Source organism: Saccoglossus kowalevskii, chromosome 2 (genome assembly GCF_978046115.1).
Source record: "Saccoglossus kowalevskii chromosome 2, keSacKowa6.1, whole genome shotgun sequence".
In the NCBI taxonomy this organism is placed as follows: domain Eukaryota; kingdom Metazoa; phylum Hemichordata; class Enteropneusta; family Harrimaniidae; genus Saccoglossus; species Saccoglossus kowalevskii.
The window spans coordinates 6,803,501-6,825,597 of NC_140642.1; the positions used below are offsets into that span (position 1 = coordinate 6,803,501).

Below are 22,097 nucleotides of genomic sequence, written 5' to 3' on the forward strand. Positions count from 1 at the left end.
ATATTAAAATTTGAACTTATTTTATTTTAATATATACAGCATATATTTTGATAGCGATCCAACTAACTAGCGAAAGAGGATAATAGAGGACACATTTAACAAACTATCAAATGCAATAGCGTGTTGTGTTGTGGGTAATTTGCGCCTTGTCTGTTTGTCATTAGACTTCCTCGTTTGATTTCACTACTGTTTGTCTTCGTTGAAACGACCCGTTATTGGCCATGGCTACGAAAATTGGAAAGAAAAGGAAGAGTCGAATTCTTGTCGATTCCGAAAGTTCTGACAGTGACAGCCCTGCTGATCTTGATGAGGTACCAGCACCTATCTAAATATTCGTCTTAGACAGTAAAAGAAAAAATAGTGTGTTTTGACAGAATCACATGCATCACATGGATTTTGGAGGAACAAAAAGACCGTCACAAGTACCCCCTGTGATTGCTTGTGATAGCAATCTTCTAGTCCGTAATATTTAAAACAAATAGTCCATTATATGTGAAACAGTCTCCAAATTTGGTTCTTAGTTCATAAATATTGATTGCACGAGTATTTGAGAGTTTCGCGTCGTGTACTATTGCAGAGAAACATTCCTAAAAAGTAAACGAAATTCAAATTTTGGAAATTATGAGAAATAAAATTAAGAAAGTAACTAAACTGGTCAATAAATTAAATTCAACTTGTTCTCTCTACTCAGTTTTGTAGCATTGAATATTTCCAGAACTGCTGGACCTAGGTGTATGCTTACAAATCAACTAGTGTTATTAATTATGCTGTCCTATTTAAATATTATTTAAAAAGATACCTATCTTGCTAAACAAAATGTTATTTGAATTTTGCCTTATTCTCACCAAATATTATAATTTTGCAAATGAGTAATGGAACTTCCAAATTTTGTAAAATAAACAGAATGAGTTTTTGCACCCCTATCCTAACTCAAATCCTACCGTCCAGTGCTCCCCAATTTAATTGTATATGCTCTTCTAAGGACACCTATAATTATCTAGCGGGGACATGTACAATTGATTTGCAGGGCTGGTGTTAGGGTTAGTGCTGAAACATTACTTGTGTATTCAGTGACCCATTTACACCTTTGTCACTATTCTGACAAAGGTTTTTTGAGTTCTTTATAAATTCAGAAAAAAACATTTAACTTACCTCAATTAAAAAAAAAAAAAAAAAAAACTGGAACAATTAATGACAGCACTAAAAGTATGCGTAATATTTTTCATGAATATATATTTTATGCCAGTCCCTTTCTGAAAAAAAGTAATGTGATAAAAAAACTTTGACTAGAATCATATACAACTATCAAAAATTACCAATAATTTTTACTCTGGAAATATTTTTTCATTATATACACATACATGCTATACATACTATTTAGAATATGAACAGCGACTGGATTAGTCACCCGTCACGTTTTACACAGAACACTGAGCCTCTGTGTTGTCATGCTAATTAAATAGCATTCAATGTAATTCTGTGTCATTTTGTTAATTAATGTTGCACTTTTGTAACAAACCCTTCATGTCAGTTTTCTTATTAATAATAATAATAATAATAATAACTTTATTACACTACTATGCCATCAGAGGGCGCAGTATGGTTAATAAAATACAAATCATAAGAAAAAATACAGTAGCTAGACTATAAGATAAAATTAAAAATAAAAGATGTTAAAAGCTTAATAGGAAAAACAACTTAAGGATAGTTACAGGATTCTCCCAATGTAGAGGTGATAGCTATCATATACCTGATTTCTGTTTTGCCTTATTTAGAAACTTTGCCAGGGGTATGAAGCACGTCATTATTTTAATGAAATTATCTGTTTTATTTAGTTTATTTTTAAATCCTATTTCTTGAAACAGCTCCCCTCTTTCTTTATTGAGAAATTCACAATCTAGGATAAAATGTTGTTCGTCCTCAACTGAATTTGTATTACATTTTTTACAAAATCGCTCATCCGCAGGAATTTTTGGTCATTGTTATTGATAGCCAGTAATAAATTGGGTGTACTTGGTCAATCTATAATACTGAGTGAAACTGCCCTACACTGCATTGTATGCATCAATATTCTAATTGTTCTTGCAAATGTGTAAATAATGGGGACAGTAGCAGATCTTCATTTTTAAGCACATTGCTCCATATTATATATGAAGCCATGGAATCTAATTTACTGCAGCATAAACATATTAAGCTGCAAGTTGTTTTTTTTATTTCCATTTTAGGACTTGTTATCCCTTGCAAAGAGAAAACGTTCAGCTGAACCAGAACCACAGAACAACAGTCAGAAAAGTGAATCCTCAGGTTCTGAAACCTCAGACAGTGACGATGAGGTAGGTATTGTAAATTTTATACATAATTTATGGTTCTTTTCTTTGAACATTTGACCAACATTATCAGTAAATGCCCAAAGCAGTATACATTTCAGTTTGTTATGGTGCAAGAATTCAGTATGTATCAATTAATGCAATATTAAAACACCCTGTTTGAGATAACACTTCAAACACCCATCACCATGTACCTTGATGGGCATTCAGTGTCTCCAACTTCGAATTGCTGTGATGTAAACTAATCAGTTGACTTCTTTCATGTGAATTTACTATTCACATGCAGGATGTTTTGTGAGTCCTCTAACAGGCTGTATACAGTCGTCTCAGTCTGCTGACAGATATAAACTTGTTTTTTTTCTACTAAACTATTATGCGTTTTATTTCATCCCTCCATAGTGGATGGCAGGAGGCAAAAAGAAAACTAAAAGACCACTCAAGAAGAGGACTCGTAAAACAGCTGCCTCTGATGGTTCAGCTGCAGAAAGTGAATCTGAGAAGTCATCTTTGGAAGAAGGTTTGTTTGGTTTAGGGAAACATTCAAAATCATCCAATCATCCAATTTTTTTTTCCATGTCCAATGAACATCCAGTTCGTATAATTTGTGCAATTCTTCCACCATCCCCCCACCCAATGTTTTTAATGGTCAGCTTCTAAGTAGTTTGGGCATTGGTGTAGTTTAAGGTTGCGTAATAGTCTTGTCATAGGAACGGTATATTTAAAACCATGGTTAGTGGTGTAAAACATTGTTGAAATAGCAATTATTTACTAGATGAATATTCAATGTAAACCAAACTGAGCATTCCATAGTTTTAATAAAGGTGTATTTAGTGGGTTGTTGTCTACTTTTAGGGGAAGTATCAGACTCTGAAAGCAACAAGTCATCTGGGTCATACTCAAGTGATTCAGATTCAGATGAATTCCGGGATGGTTATGCAGATGATATGATGGGTGATGAAGAGGACAGAGCACGATTAGAACTTATGACAGAAAAAGAAAGAGAACAGGAATTGTTCAACAGAATTGAAAAAAGAGAAGTTTTAAGAACAAGGTATTGCTTGAGGCATAATCTGCTCTTCAGTATTTTATTATTTTTTTTAGATTGAAAATAATGTCTCAACTTTAAGCATTTCAACAAATTTTGTTGAGTGATACATGTTTAGTGAACCACTCTCACTCTACCAGTACAGTAGGGAAAGGACTACAAGTATATTTTTATGTTTGTTAGTTTTATCTAATGATCTCTGACAACTTGCATATAGGTTTGAAATTGAAAGGAAGCTGCGGCAAGCCAAAAAGAAAGACATGAAGAGACAGAAGAAACATGAAGGAGAGGCTAGACATGTTCACAGAGTAAAAACCACACATGAGAGAAGCCAAGAAAGGAGGCGGACAATAGATGAAAGAAGAGATAAGAAAGCTGAAGCTATTAAAACCCTTAGAGCAGAAAGAGAGAAGAAGCGAAAGACAGGTACTCTTGCTTCCATAACCTGTTTATCAATTCCTGATAAAAAGACTTTGAAATTCTCTCAAATAATTAGACCAATAGTGAAAGTCTGGTTGTTACCCACCTACCAATACCTACTCTGTCTACCAATAGAGTTGCCCTGGGTAGATTCACAAACCAATATAGGGTAGTCATCATTGTGCACCAAAGTGCGAGAACAAATAAGCAACACTGTTACTGTATACAGGTATTTGTATTTTTTGCTATGCTGTCCATTTTGTAACTTGTGTATATCAAAATATATTTACTGAAATACTGTGTGTATTTCAGTGTCTAGAGATAGGCTGAAGTATATTAGGTAGCTAATTTACATCATTAATGTTTAATTTTAATAATTTTGCATGTATCACACATGGTAGCTGATTTTGGAACATAAATTGTTATTTTACAAATGACAACATTTCAAGACCTTATATTTTCATCTTTTAAGCCGAGGCTCAAGCAAACAAGAAACAGCCAGTTAAAGTGAGTGATGTGTATTCAGAAAGTGAAAGTGATGAAAATGATGATTCTAGTGGAGACCAAAGTGACGACTCATACCGGGCTTCAGACAGAGACGATGAGGAGTAAGTCGTGATGTAATAATGTTCATAAACTGTGTGGCCACAGACATTAAAACAAAAATGTCATATATATATTGATCATTTTATAGGAAGTCTGATCAACACTTATGCAAACAAGTTTATTTGCTATCAGTAATTTATAAATTGTGTAAATAAATGTTGTATTATAGTGTACTATGCTCATTTATGTTTTGTATTTCAAAAGAAAAATGGGTTAAGAAAATGTTGTTCATGTCGGTACATGTGATACACATTCTGTATTCCAACCATAGCTACCGGTATATCCTGAATACATATGTGTTATTCTACTATAACAAAGGATTTAAACAGATTAACTGTATATAGCTTTTAATCTCATCCCCAGTCTGTCGTCATATTTCTGTACTATTGTGGGTAAAATGACCAGAGACCATCATGATTGGAGGAGAAATATTTTCAGAAAATAAATTTTAGTGATAGTTTGCTGGATTACATTTCAGTGATAATTCTGAACATTTCAAAGATGGTGCAACAAACTCTTCTGTTCCATGTATTTCATCAGCCTCCTATGTAATAATACTTTTATATTTTGTATGACAGTGTATATGAAGAGCGTAGGTCCCATACTGTGAACAGTAAAGATGATTTACTCAGGGTCAAACTATCAAGGCATAAACTTGAAAGGTAAGTTTTACATGCATGTTTCAACATTTCTAGTTTGATGCTTCAGTGAAAAGGTGTGCTGTATATAAAAACAAATAAACAAATTCATGAAACAATGAGATGTGTTTATGTGTACTATTAGGCATTAAGATCTCTCTACACAACTGATCTTTCTGTTCTATTGGATGAGTTTCCTGCAATCGGCCAAGTGCTAACACTGCTCCATGTTTACTGCAACCCAAGTGCTAACACTGCTCCATGTGTGCTAACACTGCTCTATGTTTTTTATTTACTGCAATACAAGTGCTAACACTGCTCTATGTTTGCTATTTACTGCAATACAAGTGCTAACACTGCTGCATGTTTGCTATTTACTGCAATACAAGTGCTAACACTGCTGCATGTTTACTCTTTACTGCAATACAAGTGCTAACACTGCTCTATGTTTGCTATTTACTGCAACTCAATTGCTAACACTGCTCTGTTTGCTATTTACTGCAATACAAGTGCTAACACTGCTGCATGTTTGCTATTTACTGCAATACAAGTGCTAACACTGCTGCATGTTTACTGTTTACTGCAATACAAGTGCTAACACTGCTCTGTTTGCTATTTACTGCAACTCAATTGCTAACACTGCTGCATGTTGGCTATTTACTGCAATACAAGTGCTAACACTGCTGCATGTTTACTGTTTACTGCAATACAAGTGCTAACACTGCTCTATGTTTGCTATTTACTGCAACTCAATTGCTAACACTGCTGCATGTTGGCTATTTACTGCAATACAAGTGCTAACACTGCTGCATGTTTACTGTTTACTGCAATACAAGTGCTAACACTGCTCCATGTTTGCTATTTACTGCAACTCAATTGCTAACACTGCTCCATGTTTGCTATTTACTGCAATACAATTGCTAACACTGCTCTATGTTTGCTATTTACTGCAATACATGTGCTAACACTGCTGCATGTTTACTGTTTACTGCAATACAAGTGCTAACACTGCTCTATGTTTGCTATTTACTGCAACTCAATTGCTAACACTGCTCCATGTTTGCTATTTACTGCAATACAAGTGCTAACACTGCTCTATGTTTGCTATTTACTGCAATACAAGTGCTAACACTGCTGCATGTTTGCTATTTACTGCAATACAAGTGCTAACACTGCTGCATGTTTACTGTTTACTGCAATACAAGTGCTAACACTGCTCTATGTTTGCTATTTACTGCAACTCAATTGCTAACACTGCTCCATGTTTGCTATTTACTGCAATACAATTGCTAACACTGCTCTATGTTTGCTATTTACTGCAATACATGTGCTAACACTGCTGCATGTTTACTGTTTACTGCAATACAAGTGCTAACACTGCTCTATGTTTGCTATTTACTGCAACTCAATTGCTAACACTGCTCCATGTTTGCTATTTACTGCAATACAAGTGCTAACACTGCTCTATGTTTGCTATTTACTGCAATACAAGTGCTAACACTGCTGCATGTTTGCTATTTACTGCAATACAAGTGCTAACACTGCTGCATGTTTACTGTTTACTGCAATACAAGTGCTAACACTGCTCTATGTTTGCTATTTACTGCAACTCAATTGCTAACACTGCTCCATGTTTGCTATTTACTGCAATACAAGTGCTAACACTGCTCCATGTTTGCTATTTACTGCAATACAAGTGCTAACAGTGCTCCATGTTTGCTCTTTACTGCAATACAAGTGCTAACACTGCTCTATGTTTGCTATTTACTGCAATACAAGTGCTAACAGTGCTCCATGTTTGCTATTTACTGCAATACAAGTGCTAACACTGCTCTATGTTTGCTATTTACTGCAATACAAGTGCTAACAGTGCTCCATGTTTGCTATTTACTGCAATACAAGTGCTAACACTGCTCTATGTTTGCTATTTACTGCAATACAAGTGCTAACACTGCTCTATGTTTGCTATTTACTGCAATACATGTGCTAACACTGCTGCATGTTTACTGTTTACTGCAATACAAGTGCTAACACTGCTCTATGTTTGCTATTTATTGCAACTCAAGTGCTAACTCTGCTCCATATTTGCTATTTACTGCAATACAAGTGCTAACACTGCTCCATGTTTGCTATTTACTGCAATACAAGTGCTAACAGTGCTCCATGTTTGCTATTTACTGCAATACAAGTGCTAACACTGCTCTATGTTTGCTATTTACTGCAATACAAGTGCTAACACTGCTCTATGTTTGCTATTTACTGCAATACATGTGCTAACACTGCTGCATGTTTACTGTTTACTGCAATACAAGTGCTAACACTGCTCTATGTTTGCTATTTATTGCAACTCAAGTGCTAACACTGCTCCATGTTTGCTATTTACTGCAATACAAGTGCTAACACTGCTCCATGTTTGCTATTTACTGCAATACAAGTGCTAGCACTGCTCTATGTTTGCTATTTATTGCAACTCAAGTGCTAACACTGCTCCATGTTTGCTATTTACTGCAATACAAGTGCTAACACTGCTCCATGTTTGCTATTTACTGCAATACAAGTGCTAGCACTGCTCTATGTTTGCTATTTACTGCAATACAATTGCTAACACTGCTCTATGTTTGCTATTTACTGCAATACAAGTGCTAACACTGCTCTATGTTTGCTATTTACTGCAATACATGTGCTAACACTGCTGCATGTTTACTGTTTACTGCAATACAAGTGCTAACACTGCTCCATATTTGCTATTTACTGCAATACAAGTGCTAACACTGCTCTATGTTTGCTATTTACTGCAATACAATTGCTAACACTGCTCCATATTTGCTATTTACTGCAATACAAGTGCTAACACTGCTGCATGTTTACTGTTTACTGCAATACAAGTGCTAACACTGCTCTATGTTTGCTATTTACTGCAACTCAATTGCTAACACTGCTCTATGTTTGCCTTTTAGGTGGGTTCATATGCCATTTTTCACTACTGTTGTTAAAGGATGCTTTGTTAGGATAGGAATTGGTACAAATGATGGTAGACCAGTTTACAGGGTAAGTTGTATTTTGAGTTTACATGTTGGGTGTCAAAATCACATTGCAGAACCATATTTTATATGTTCTCAATAAAATAAATTAGAGCTTATACAATATAACCGTGGTTGTCATTGGTGTGATCTTTTTCAAGCGTGCTTATAAATTAACAATCTGTAAATGTTGTATGGTGTGTTTCAGGTTGCTGAAATTACGGATGTTGTTGAGACTGCTAAGATCTATCAGCTAGGTAGTACCAAAACAAATAAAGGTCTCAGATTAAGGTAAGGTAGCCACATACCATGGTGACACTATTCTTTATATACTAATGTTGAATATCAGAGAGCCTTTGTATTACAAAATAAAGCTCTTCAGACACATATTTAAAAAAAAGGATATTGGATACTCATTTTATTATCCAAACATCTGACAAATGGCTAACAGGCTTGTTCGAGAGTATTCATCATGAGTTTGACTTCTACTTTTTGGATAATCAGAATGCATGAGGTTCTATATTTTTCTATATTTATAGAATACATTTTCATTGTTAATTTAAATGTTGGACAAGATTCAAGAACAATCTAAAAGTTTATGAGAAGGCATGTTTTATAATGATTGTCAATTACTGGTTTATTCAAATGAAAGTGTTAATCCAGGTTGTTATAGTGACTATGTGCTTTGGAAGTAGACAATTGTTTACGTAAGATGTTAGCAAGTGGAATTATTTAAAAAAAAATATTTCTATGAAGTGTAAGATTTTGAAAACCACGGGCAGCCATAACTACAAATGCATGTTTGATTTGTGGATAATACTAGCCCATGATGTCGCACATATCAACCTGCTCTACAAACGAGTGATATCAGGTGATAAACTAGTAGTATAATATTGAGTCATCTCTTCTTTTTTTGTTTATATCCACATAGACATGGAACACAGGAAAGAGTCTTTAGGCTGGAATTTGTATCAAACCAGGAGTTCTCAGAACACGAGTTTTTTAAATGGAAAGAAGAGGTTTGTGTTATTTGTTATTTGCATTGGTGAAATATATAGTCTATATCTGTGGATAATGTAATGTATGATATGTAATGTATCACTGACGTACTAGGGATAAAATGTCTGTTTAAAGTTGTATTTTCGAGATATATTTTGTTTGTAGCCTTTAATGAATTAGTATGTGTCGTATACCAACTGTAACAATTACACTATTTGCAAGATATTCTGTGACATTTTGGTAGATTTGATTGTGATTGAGTTTTCTGCGGCTTGGAGTCCACTGAATCGTAAAGCAGCAATAGCTACATTTTTGTTTAAATATTACCACATGAAGAGGATCAAACCTTACCGAAATATTGTCACAATATTTAGACACAATTACATGGGCAAAGGGACCCTTCTCAACGCTAAGGGTTGAAATAGGTCATGTGATCATGTGATGGGGATTGTAGAAAATTATGATGCACAAAACAGTGGGAGGCTGTGATGTGATGTACATGTATCACCCACGTGATGTACATGTATCACCCACGTGATGTACATGTATCACACACGTGATGTACATGTATCACCGAAAACTGAATTTCAACGAGGATGCAACTCTATGGTTGTTTTTATGATGTATTATGCTATGCTATGGTTTCGATGATGGCTGTTACATACTGACAGATCGTTTTCAAACATTCCCAAATCACGAGAGTTTACTTCTCATTTGCATATCATTGTACATGATTATGGAAGTTGCATACCTTAATCTTTATCCTTGATGACACCTTATATTTGCTTGCAATGTTTTCATACTTCCTAGTCTTAGGCTAGTTGTGCTGTGCTGTGTTGTGTTGAACATAATCTGGAGCAGGATTCAAAACAGTTTTGTCTTGTTTCAGGATAAATAGCCAATGAGTGACAAGTTTCAACTTGTGAATGCCATAACTATCGATTTTGGTTCGTGACTCAATGTTACCACTAATTTTAGCAGATTATACAACTTTAATCTACAATTTGCATTATTTGTCATTAAAATCTTAAATATTATTTGTTATCATCAGCTAATGTTAAACGGTCTTCAGTTACCAACAAAAGAAGAAATTGAGGATAAATACCGAGAAATACAAAGTGCATTGAAATACAACTTCAATGAAGATGATGTTGATAAGGTTAGTCCACTGATCCCTAGTATTTGGAAACATTGTAGATATACTATGATGCAGAATAGTCTCATCGTGCAGAGTGATTTTCACATAATTATGTTTGTATGGATTGATATATGGGCTCTACCTATTTCATGAATAAAAATTGTAATGGTCATGTGTCTTTTTCGCCATGTTTTTTTCCCAGAAAAATAGAATGCATTGATCTGAAAATTTATTTAACCTCTATGTATAATGTTATAATGGTTTGGCTACCATCTTTGAACAGAAAGTAGTTTTTTTTACAGATGCCACATTCATATGATTATTTTGAAATTTGGCATTTTGCATTTCCATGCCGAACGCCTGCAGACAGCAGTAATGTGATTTTGCCACCATATTGGATTTCTTATTAGAATTTTTTTTTTTTTCATCACTGTTTTAACAGATCAACTTGATATTTTACCTACAGCATGTATGACCAATGCTTATTATGGGAAAAATAACAAATGTTATCCGCTGTCTTGTATTTCTAAAAAATGGCCATAAAGTGGAGCATTTTGTGTCTCATGAATGCTTTAAATGACCAGCTTGTTATTTTGCATGTAGCATGTATGACCAAAGTTTATTCTGTGAAAAATACCAACTTGATATATTGAAGAATCAATGAATTTAAAACTTGCTGAATATCACATACCTTCCAGTCTACATCAATGCTGTTGTCAATCTTACCCAGATAGTTTGGTAAACATTTGGGATTTCATCAAAACCAAAGTACTAAATATTTTGAATTTTCAAAAACATGCAAGTATTGCATTTCTCGTATTTGCAGTGGTCAAGGAAGGCAGTCTGAACTGAATATCATACTAACACTGACATATAGGCTACTGATTTCATGAATCAATGCTATATATTAGGAAATATTCTGTCAGCCTCGGTCCTGACAAACTTGCTCTGCAGTCTAAATAACATTTATTATTTATAGATGGTGCAAGAAAAAAAGAAGTTCCGAAAGAATCCCAGAAACTACGCCATGAAGAAAACAGATTTGATGAAACGAAGGGTGAGTTAATAATTGAGCACTTATGTGTACATTACACCCATCTTTGTTCATCAAACATGAAATGATCTGGACTGGACTTCTGACACTTGGAATATTGTTTGTATTCTTAGGATGAAGCTGATCAACAAGGGGATGTGGAACAAGTCAAGATGTATGCCAAAGAGTTAGAAGATTTGGAAGAAAGAGCTGAAGAGTTGGACAAACAGAGAACGAAGAATATCAGTGCCATCAGGTAAGTACCTCAGTAAGCAGTATCAGAGAAAAAAGAACAGTATTAGAGCCAGGAGAGAACACTTAGTTATTAGTAAGTAGTTGACCTTACAAGACTGGATGGGAATAGTAGAAACCTGGATAATGTGGGTTCACAATTGGTACCTTTGTTATCATGTGACCATGTTTATTATTTCAGTTATATAAATCAGAGAAATAGACAGAAAAACATAAAGGATGCCGAAATAGCTATGGCAGAGGAAATTAAAGAACTCGTCAATGCTAAAGACGATCCATTTACAAGAAGAAAATCAAAGCCACAACCACTAGTGACAAGGGTAAGAACATTTCAAATCAATTGTTTTATGGCCTTCGGCTAGTCACTGAAATAATTAAACATATAATTTCATCTATTCCTTCTCACTTTTTTAAACAGTGTAATTGACATGTATAGATGGTATACCCATTTTCCCTTCTGTGTATCTGGCTTTTTAGAAAATAATTAATACTGCATTGTTGTACATGTACCGGATTCGGCTGATACCCCCCCCCCCCATCCTAAAGCCCGCCCATGGGTGATGTTTCAAATAGTGGGCGATGTTTTGGTCCACACATTGCCTGACTGAACCAACAAACATTTTTACAGACCCAATTTTCCTGTCAGACACCTTGTATCGAGCGCGCTATTTCAAATATGACGCTAAAAATAATTCACTGTGAAGTCGAAAAGCATAAAACTCCAATAAAACCAATGCTGTATACGAATTGTTGTTGCGTATTATTACTCGTTAAAATACATTTCACTTACGTTTATTAGACTCGAATAAAGTCTACGCTTGAAAAGAATGTTATTTACGAAGTTTAAAATAGCCAAGCCTTCCTTATTCGAGCCTCTTGGTTGTTATCAGTAATGTTTAATCTTTGTCTGTATCGCATTCCAGACAAAAAGTTCAAGATCGGTAAACAAGAAATGGGCGAACTAAAATGTCTCCTGCGTTTCACATGCGACATGATTATTAAAAAACAGAGTTAAGCGGTCATGTACGCTCTATAAATCTAACCTTGCACGCATAATCTTGTATTGACATGTTTTTTTGTCCGAAAAAGACATTCCCTTTCAGTTAACCCCCAGTTAACTCTTTGCGTTCATGGTATTTGTGAGAGTTGAAAGATTTTTTTAACAAATGACAAGTAACTATATTGATTTGCGTCAAGCTGGATGGCCCAAATTTAAATATCAGTGCGTGAACTCTCGAGGTCATTGCCCAATGCCGCACGTGGTTATTAGAGTTCAGACTAAATGTACGTGAATATTGCAATCGAAGTGCGCTGTCCAGAGTTTATTATATTATAGTAAAATTTAACTTGACGCATAGTATGGTTTATATTACATGTTCACTTCATTTCGAATAAAATAATTCACCATTGGAACATCGATGAATCACAAGTATTTACAATATTTTCTTGACTTTCCGTAGACACCTGACTACTATTATTTTCAATGATTTAAATGCGCCCATGTTTATGTTTGCGTAATTATTACGAATTCAATGCATTATCAAGACGGTAATATTGAAATATAAACAGACTCAATACCCCCGGGTCAGTGCCCTAACAATAGTAAAAAATAACTTTGCGTATTTATCATGAAAGCAATACATTACACAGTTGAAATATTTAGAGCCCGTGCAATATTGTAAACAAATTTGCATAATTAGAAAAGCAGTGAACTAAGTAAACAACGTTGATTTATTCAAAGCCAGTACAGAGTTGCATACAAGTTGCGTAATTACTAGTACAGTACCGTTGGATATAATAACAATTTTACTAGATCGATGCGCGGACCACGAAAAAAAAAAGGTTGCTAAGGTAACGCGCCAGTTCAGTGCGTGACTTGGGGTCAAACATCGATCAACACACACTTGATGTCAGAATCGCCGCGCAGCAAGTTTCGCAAAGAAGTACTTGAAGTTCAATTGCGTCCCAAATTGATGTCGCTGATCACTCAGTTGTCGCAGCATGTGTTGTGTCATGTCTATGATGCACCCCGTTTCAACTTTGGCATGCTTTTCCTTCTTAGTGCATGTTCTTGTTCACGTAAATGCGACCTCTCACCATTGTATTCAAACACTTTGAATTTATACTTTGCATGATTATTTTTGCTCAACGCAAAACATTATTTTTTCTAAACATTTTCTGAGACTATTTTTATCAACGCAGGGTTATTTTTCCAGACAATATGGGCTTCGTATATCTGCCAAAACATCGCCCGGGCGATCTTTTGTTCCACATTTTTCTTTTAAAAAATCGAATCCTCCATAACATTGCCCAGGGCGGGGTATCAGCCGAATCCGGTATATGATGATTTGTTTTGCACATGTTAAATTGCTAAATATTATGCAATATTTTGTTTATTTCCTCTAGACTCGAGACATACAGCCATCAGTTGAACTTTTAACAAAATTAGCAGAACAAGCAAGACGAGAAGAGGAAGAAAGGAAAAAAGCAGAATTGGAGAAGAAGGAATCGGAAGATGTAAGTTAACAAGATGAGACCACAATGGTTATATGCTGCATTTTGGTGTAAAGATAAATTTGTGTCCATTACATTGGGTGTGGTCATTTGAACTGTACATTAACAATTAAGTGAAAGCTCAGCTGGCTATTTAGCACTGATCAATACAGGTTGGAGAAAAGACGCACATTAATGTATATAACTCGTATAGTATCCTCCGAAACATAGCCTAACACAATAGCTAATTTGCATAACAATTACCTATATTATGTTTATTGTTATGCTCCACATGTTCTATAATGTATCCAATATTTTTTAGGACATGGATATGTTGGGACTTGAATTGACTGCATCTGGTAAATCTACAGCACAAATGCCAGAAAGAAGGGTATCTGAAGATCTGTTCCATGCACATGACTTTGACATTAAAATAGACTTGGATGTCCCAGGTGGAGGTAGGCATAGCTTTCATTGTTGTACATGAGTTATTGAAAGATGAATGCGATTAAGGTAGTGCAATCATGACTGAAAATAACCACAAGACTCAACACTTCAAAGGTTGTTGGTAAATGTTCTCTGTTTCAGTTGGCTCTGCTTGATGCATGCATTGCAAGAACAGATGTTTGAAACATAGGACTGTGTATGTAGGTGCATTTAGTGAAAGCAGCCTGAAGCTGCTGTGTTGAATCTGTAATTTTGTATGTGTTTATTGTATATTCATAATGTTGCTACTTTGTGTTTATAGAATGATATAAAGTAAACAAATCAACTCAGTAAAATATCGGAGTTACAAAATCACTTTCATTGTTATATAGATAATGGTCACATGCATTACTACATAGTGACCAACAATGTTTCAGAATAAGGATGTTATGTCTTGAGTTGTGCGCTGTGTGATGTCAAAAGACTCACACCGAGATCAGGAAATACCACAGAATACAAATTATAGTTGACTTCTCAGTTGCTCATATGATACAAATTATAGTTGATTTCTCAGTTGCTCATATGATACAAATTATAGTTGATTTCTCAGTTGCTCATATGATACAAATTATAGTTGACTTCTCAGTTGCTCATATGATACAAATTATAGTTGACTTCTCAGTTGCTCATATGATACAAATTATAGTTGATTTCTCAGTTGCTCATATGATACAAATTATAGTTGATTTCTCAGTTGCTCATATGATACAAATTATAGTTGACTTCTCAGTTGCTCATATGATACAAATTATAGTTGATTTCTCAGTTGCTCATATGATACAAATTATAGTTGATTTCTCAGTTGCTCATATGATACAAATTATAGTTGATTTCTCAGTTGCTCATATGATACAAATTATAGTTGACTTCTCAGTTGCTCATATGATACAAATTATAGTTGATTTCTCAGTTGCTCATATGATACAAATTATAGTTGATTTCTCAGTTGCTCATATGATACAAATTATAGTTGACTTCTCAGTTGCTCATATGATACAAATTATAGTTGACTTCTCAGTTGCTCATATGATACAAATTATAGTTGATTTCTCAGTTGCTCATATGATACAAATTATAGTTGATTTCTCAGTTGCTCATATGATACAAATTATAGTTGATTTCTCAGTTGCTCATATGATACAAATTATAGTTGATTTCTCAGTTGCTCATATGATACAAATTATAGTTGATTTCTCAGTTGCTCATATGATACAAATTATAGTTGATTTCTCAGTTGCTCATATGATACATGTGTTGTATAATTACTGGAAGCTCTAAATACCTACAGCCATTCTAATACTATGAATTGTGGTATCTTTCAGGTCCACAACCAATCTCTGCACAAAAAACTGCAAACTCCGCTAAGGATGGAGCTCCAAGGAGGTCATTGAATCTTGCAGAATATAAAAAGAAAAGAGGTTTAATATGAACATAGATTTGCATTTTTCTCACTTGTATTTACTGCAAAACATACATTGTCATGAGGGGATGGCAAGAAAAACTAATAGTTTCTAATCTCAATCTACAGAGTACTCTACATGTCCATTGCTTCCCTGATACATGTAGTTCCAAGTTCTGATTGCTCATTTTAATAAATAAGTGATATTTATGAATAAAATGTTGGTATCCATGAACATTTCATGGTGTAATATTTTAATAATTGGAAAACCCAAAAATCATGGCAGGTTTTTGATGATTATGTGTTTTAGAAACTCCACAAAATTAAATTTTGGGAGCTTAATTGTTTCAGAAAATTATTTAGTTTTGTATATTTGAAAAGAATGTTCAGTATAGGGATAAGGTTGGGAGATGTTTTGTGTGTCCATGTGATCTCAGCATTCAGAATATATTTGACATTTTATAATTCTCATATAAAGATTGTGTGCTTATTATAAGGCATTTCTGTTTGTCTTTGCGCAGTTACTCTGCTAAGAAATCAATTAATATTCTTGTTGTTGTGATTGACTCTTCTAGTAGTCGATCTCTTCACTGCCACTCACACAAATGCAAATAACCTGATTTTAATAGATAAAATTGCCTAACATCTGTTCTACCATCTTCTATAATTTGGATACCATATTTGTTCTATTAAAAGCCATATGCTTGTGTAAATGCCATGCCAGTTTTACATAGGCACATAAATGCCTATATTGGAAATTTGCTTCTAATCAAGCAATATACTGGTTGATAACAATTGTGGGTTCACATTTTTCAAGAATAACTCTATATTCAAAGCACTTCTTTAAAGGGAAGTGGTTGTCACACCATGCATGTGCTACATTTGTTTGATAAAAATTGATTTCCCCGCAATCCAATGAGTTTTTACAATGGAAATTATGCATACGTGTTTTGACCAAGGCGCAATATACACTATTAAATTACCGCTGGTGACTTTTTTGATATCATCCAATCACCAAAGAAATTACATAGTTAAAGCTTAGTAACGTCCAAGTTTGTACTTGTTGCTCTGCGCAACAGTCAAAGTTGCTATTGTTGTTCATATGAGTCCCATACCTTGCACTTACATGACATGACTACCACTGCCCTTTAATATCAATACATGTACAAAATTAAATGTTTATTTTTGTGTTATAAAATTTCCAACATGTCTGTAATCTAATACAGAGAAAAATGATATATGAACCTTGACTGTCTAAATGCATTGAGCATCTACTGTAAACTGCTTCTCGTTTACAACAACATTTCAAAAATCCGAAAAAACTCTAAATGTTGTAGCAGTGAACATTTCACTTGGCATCCTGAAGACAATCCCACTAGCTTTTGTCAGTTTTCATCCTTGTGAAATTTCGCATTTATTAAATCACAAACATTTAAAGATTCACAGTACTCTGTTATATAATAACATGTCCATGTTTCGATGTAGTTTGAAATGGGGACTTAAAAATTTCACCTTTGGTGTGCGTCTGTCTGTCTGTGCATCCGTCCGTCTGCTCATTTGCCTATTTCACACAGTCCATCTAGCTCATAAGGGATCATTTTGAAGATGTACAAACAGAGACTGTCATTTTGAACGACTTGTTTTTATTCATCAAAAAATTGTGTGTATATTTGAGTTTCCATTCTAGTATACTATATTACTGTGTAAAGATAGTGTTTTAATTTTACTAGAATCTTTGATTCTTATTTTTCTGACTATCTTTGAATGTTTTGCTCTTATTAAACACAGTGACAACTCCATAGTTATTACTTTGTGTAATAAGTATCAGATGGCACAGGGTTGTCATAGAACATAGTATATTCACAATCAATTTTTTCTTTGATACTTAATGTTAACTCTGCAGCTTACTTGGAAAAAAATGTTCAGCCAGATGTTGTTTGCATGTAATACTAATACGATCCTAAATAATCTGGGCACGGTATTGTCTTGTCACTAAATTGTGACAAATAACTGCACAGCTTGAAATTTCAATAAAACTTCATTCAAAAATATTTTTTAATCTACCACTATAACCCATTTACAGATGGTTTGGAGTTAGAAACGTCTTTTTAAAGCTCCCTATAAAATTAAAACCACTGAGCATTTCCAAAATTATATAATCAGATTGTCAAAAGAGTGAAGTTGTTTCCATGGCAATGTTTGTTTTCACAAATTTTAGGACATGACCTGTTTATTGGATTGTTAATATTATCCAATACCACTGTACATATAGTTTAATTGTATTTTAGTTCAAGAACAGGTAACACATTGACACATGTAAGCCAATGGTTTGGATGTTCCGAACATTCAAACACACAAGATTCCTATAGAAAGTATTCACACTTTTTTGTATATACTTGTATTGCTTTCACAGAGAATTTTGTAAATTATTTACTTTTCTGCCATTCCCATTTGTAGTTTTTTTTTTCCACAATGAAGTGATGTTTATCATCAAAATAAATTAATAAAAACAATTGTATTTCATCATTGCTTTGTAAGTGTGTCACTACTAACACAGGACAGATAATTAATTTGTACGAGTGATTGATAAAAGTATTTCATCTTAGTTGTTTGCACTGTAAGAGTATTACTAACACATAACTGGTAAATGTTTACTAAAGCCCTCGCCAAATGTGCTTGGAAATGTTTACTTCATTATTTCATATTTTAACCAAATCAAGAATTCTACAAACTGTTAAATGAAGCTTATATAACCCTTATACATATTTCAAGCTAGATGTTATATTATTCTGCCTCCCAAGTTTGATTTAGTTACCACACTCTTAATATTGATTGGTGCCCCAAAAGAATCTCCCTGAATCTTTGATGTGCAATGAAAACCAGGATCTCGGAAACTATCTATTCAGCATTGCCAATGCTTACATGCACAATTCCAATAGATCAACAGAGGCACAGTTCACTGAATTAATTTCCAGTAAGAAAATGCTTGCATCAGTGTGTGTGTGCGTGCGTGCGTGCGTGCGTGCGTGTGTGTGTGTGTGTTAAAATATTGTGAATTATTTTTTTAACATGTTAACAGAAAACGCTCGTTGAGTGACGTTGACCATATGATTTTTTTAATTTGCCACACGAGGAACTCTGTAGTCTCCAGGGATGTCAAATATTGTGAAGCGGAAGGCTGATTAAACGTGACGTGGTATTTTGGATAGTCTATAGTTGGTGATGCCAAATAAGACTATTGCATTGCTATAATCTGTGATGTACAGTGCATCAATGAGTCTCTCGGTGGTACGTGTGTCAAGTAGTGGCAGTGGCAGATTCAGCAAAATGTATTGGGGGGGGGGGCAAGCTTCGCTTAACATTACGGAGCGAAAATCGCAGAGAAGCTATGCGTAATCCAGATGATATGAATCGTCATGCATTGCGGGGGGCATGCCCCCCCCCCCTCTGGATCCGCCACTGAGTAGTGGGCAGTGAGAGATAACGTTCCTGCTTATTTTGGCTAATTAATATGAAAAAAAAACACCAAGCTTTCTTGACATAAATAGAGGTAATATTATATAAACTGCCCAGATTTATCATGTTATATTTCCTAATTGCGTTAACTACATCCATCCTTACTTGCAGTTGATTTTCTGGAAGTGTCATAAAATAATTCATTATCAAAATGAAATTGTCAATTTCAACGGGAAAAAAAAAGCAGACCTATGTTCGAAGTCCACGGTAATTTGTTAGGCCAACGCGGTTTATCGTATAACGAAACGTAAGGTTAGAATGGTATTTCCTGGTAAAATAATCTCTCATATTCGATTTCATTGAACACATTTTTTTTATATTTCAATCCCAACTAAGCCAGTTTTCGGGCAATTTTCGTTATTTATTTATCGGGTGATTTGGATCATACAAATGTCGCCGAAAAGTGTAATTATACAGACTATAAGTATATATAATGTATTTGGGACGAATTTGACGCCATTTGACAATTTAAACAATTTATTGTCCAGGAGATAGATATTTAAAAAAAATACGACAAAGAAAAATATGCAAAATGTGTTATAACAAAGCCCCGTTTATATGTAGGTGCATGCCCTCGTCCTCGGTAATCTTTAATTGCCTAAGCGGTATGGTGATTTTCAAATTAGAACCTAAAAATAGGAGTAACTCCTACTCGCAGTAGAATCATTCTGAGATCAACCAAACCTGTAAAATATTCTATTTTTTGTTCTGTTTGGAAACTAGTCTATGCAAAATATATTTTGGCATAATATTGTACAGTTTCTGAAAATGTTCCAGTTGTCTCGAACTACAAGTTACAGAGGTAAAGTATGCAACAGATCAACTATAATGTATGTACATAGATCATAATTAATATTTAGTACTTGTATTAATTTGCATATTCATACGGAAAGCAAATTATTCCGAGCAGGTTTTTTTAAAACACTAATTTGAGCAACGTTATTTCGCAATTGATTTTTAAAAATAAAAAAAAAGGTGAAAATTTCACTTCTCGCTACCTTAAAAACGATTATTGGTAAAAAAAAAAAAAAAAAAAAAACACGACGCCAAAAAGTTAAATATGTGCATAATGAAATAGTGCAAATACACAAAATACACAGTGTGCGACTCAGATAACTAAATTACATGTTTTTTTTAAGGTATGCAGCGCTTGAAGCTGATTTTAAAACTTTTAAATGCTCGAATAGACGTCAGTTTCTTTTAATCTTGGTGGTCATGGCGGCGGTCTCCATGTTGTTGTTACGAACAGAAGTACGATGTACATAAGTCAATGTTCTTTTTAAAATGGCTGTTATACTTGATTTTTAGTATTATCAGTCAGTCCAATGACGACGCAAGAATAGCAGATAGAAGTTATAATGAAGGATATTTGTATAGACACCGTGGCGGTGATTCAAGTAGTGGTTTATCCCGGGGGTTTATCCTTTTGCCTACATTTGATAACGTAACGTGCATTCCTGGGAGTCTGCATTGCATGGGGAGGGTTCAATTAGTTTGCAAAGCGGGCGACACTAGCTGCAGTTCTGTAGCTCGCTTGGTTTCGCTGTCGGTTATTTTGTTCGTCGTGGTGTTAACGCGAAACCAGGGAGCTACAGAACTGCAGCTAGGGCGACACGTAAACGGGCGGGCTTCTCGTAAAACAGTGCCATCATGCTTGAGAAATTTGACATTATACTGACAGAGAGGGCGCTTCTGGTTAAAACAGTTGTACAGCATCGAGCAGGAATTGTGTCCGGTTTTCGATATTTGCTGTGTTAATTTGAGCATTTAAAAAATGTATTCTACAATACTGTACAACACCATTGTTGTCTGTACATATACACTGAAATTGCGTCAAATGTTGATAATGTATATTTCATTCAAAGTCATTGCATAGACCCTACCATAGTCGTTGTTACTCTCAATTTTAATGATTGTTTCAGTATTTCAGTAGCCTCAAGTAGTAGTCCACCAAATGAATCACAAGGTTCATTGGATAGACTGGGCCTTCAAATTGGGTATATGTACAGTGGCCTGGATATATGGTATTACAGTATGTGTCCCTCTATCATAGAGGGACTGTGCTAAGATGTTCCATCCATGACAACAATCTTTCAAATTAGTTGTTTCAACACAGACATCTTAAATTTGATCTAGAAATTCAGTCATATATAATTAAAGACCACACAGCTTATGGTTCATACATCCTCTGTCTTACTCGTATCATAATTTTGGGAGCATTTTTACTATACTATTGCCCATAGTCATAACACGTTTCAGCTAGAGCCCGGGCGTGAGGTCATGGTAATCATATTGACACGCGTACGAGACAATAGCAATATCGTTAACGACTTTCGCAACTACTAGTATCTTCTTGTCTACCGGTATACTTACGCGAAATGGACCCAAGTGAGTCATTGTTACCGTCGACCTTGCTATTACTTTTACTAGGATAACCCCGCCGTTTTATATTCAGTATTGTGTTGTATAGCTACTAACAGTCACAACATTTAGTGTATAATTGTGAATCATTACAAATTATGATCAAGGTTTTGTTTTTAAAATAAAAGTTAAACTTGGCAATGAACAGAGTCGAGCGTAAAAAAAAAAAACATCACGCGAATATCTTTTCCCCAAGGGGGAATTGGCGACTCACTCCTTTTCTATTGTTATTGGGCGTGTGTCCATTTATGAAAGCGAGGCCGTTTACAAACGGGGAAAGCCTTCCGTGTCCTTCGTCTATTTG

The 22,097-nt window shown here is 34.7% G+C and overlaps 1 protein-coding gene across 1 annotated transcript; it reads left to right on the forward strand.

The window, feature by feature from the left end:
* Positions 1-104: 104 nt before the first annotated feature.
* LOC100375978 (RNA polymerase-associated protein RTF1 homolog) lies at positions 105-18,379 on the forward strand. Its single transcript, XM_085508532.1, has 17 exons — positions 105-311; positions 2,226-2,333; positions 2,727-2,844; positions 3,180-3,378; positions 3,590-3,798; positions 4,265-4,400; positions 4,977-5,060; positions 7,994-8,084; positions 8,265-8,347; positions 8,988-9,075; positions 10,107-10,214; positions 11,173-11,250; positions 11,361-11,482; positions 11,660-11,798; positions 13,885-13,995; positions 14,294-14,429; positions 15,780-18,379. Exons 1-17 carry the CDS (start codon positions 222-224, stop codon positions 15,884-15,886), a joined length of 2,007 nt encoding a protein of 668 aa, XP_085364658.1. The 5' UTR covers positions 105-221; the 3' UTR covers positions 15,887-18,379.
* The last annotated feature ends 3,718 nt before the right edge of the window (positions 18,380-22,097 follow it).

Coding starts and splice junctions, on each gene's coding strand:
- LOC100375978 (XM_085508532.1), top strand. CDS start 222: ATGGCTACGAAAATTGGAAAGAAAAGGAAGAGTCGAATTCTTGTCGAT. Junction 9,076..10,106: donor TTTTTAAATGGAAAGAAGAG/GTTTGTGTTATT, acceptor TGTTATCATCAG/CTAATGTTAAACGGTCTTCA. Junction 11,799..13,884: donor CACAACCACTAGTGACAAGG/GTAAGAACATTT, acceptor TATTTCCTCTAG/ACTCGAGACATACAGCCATC.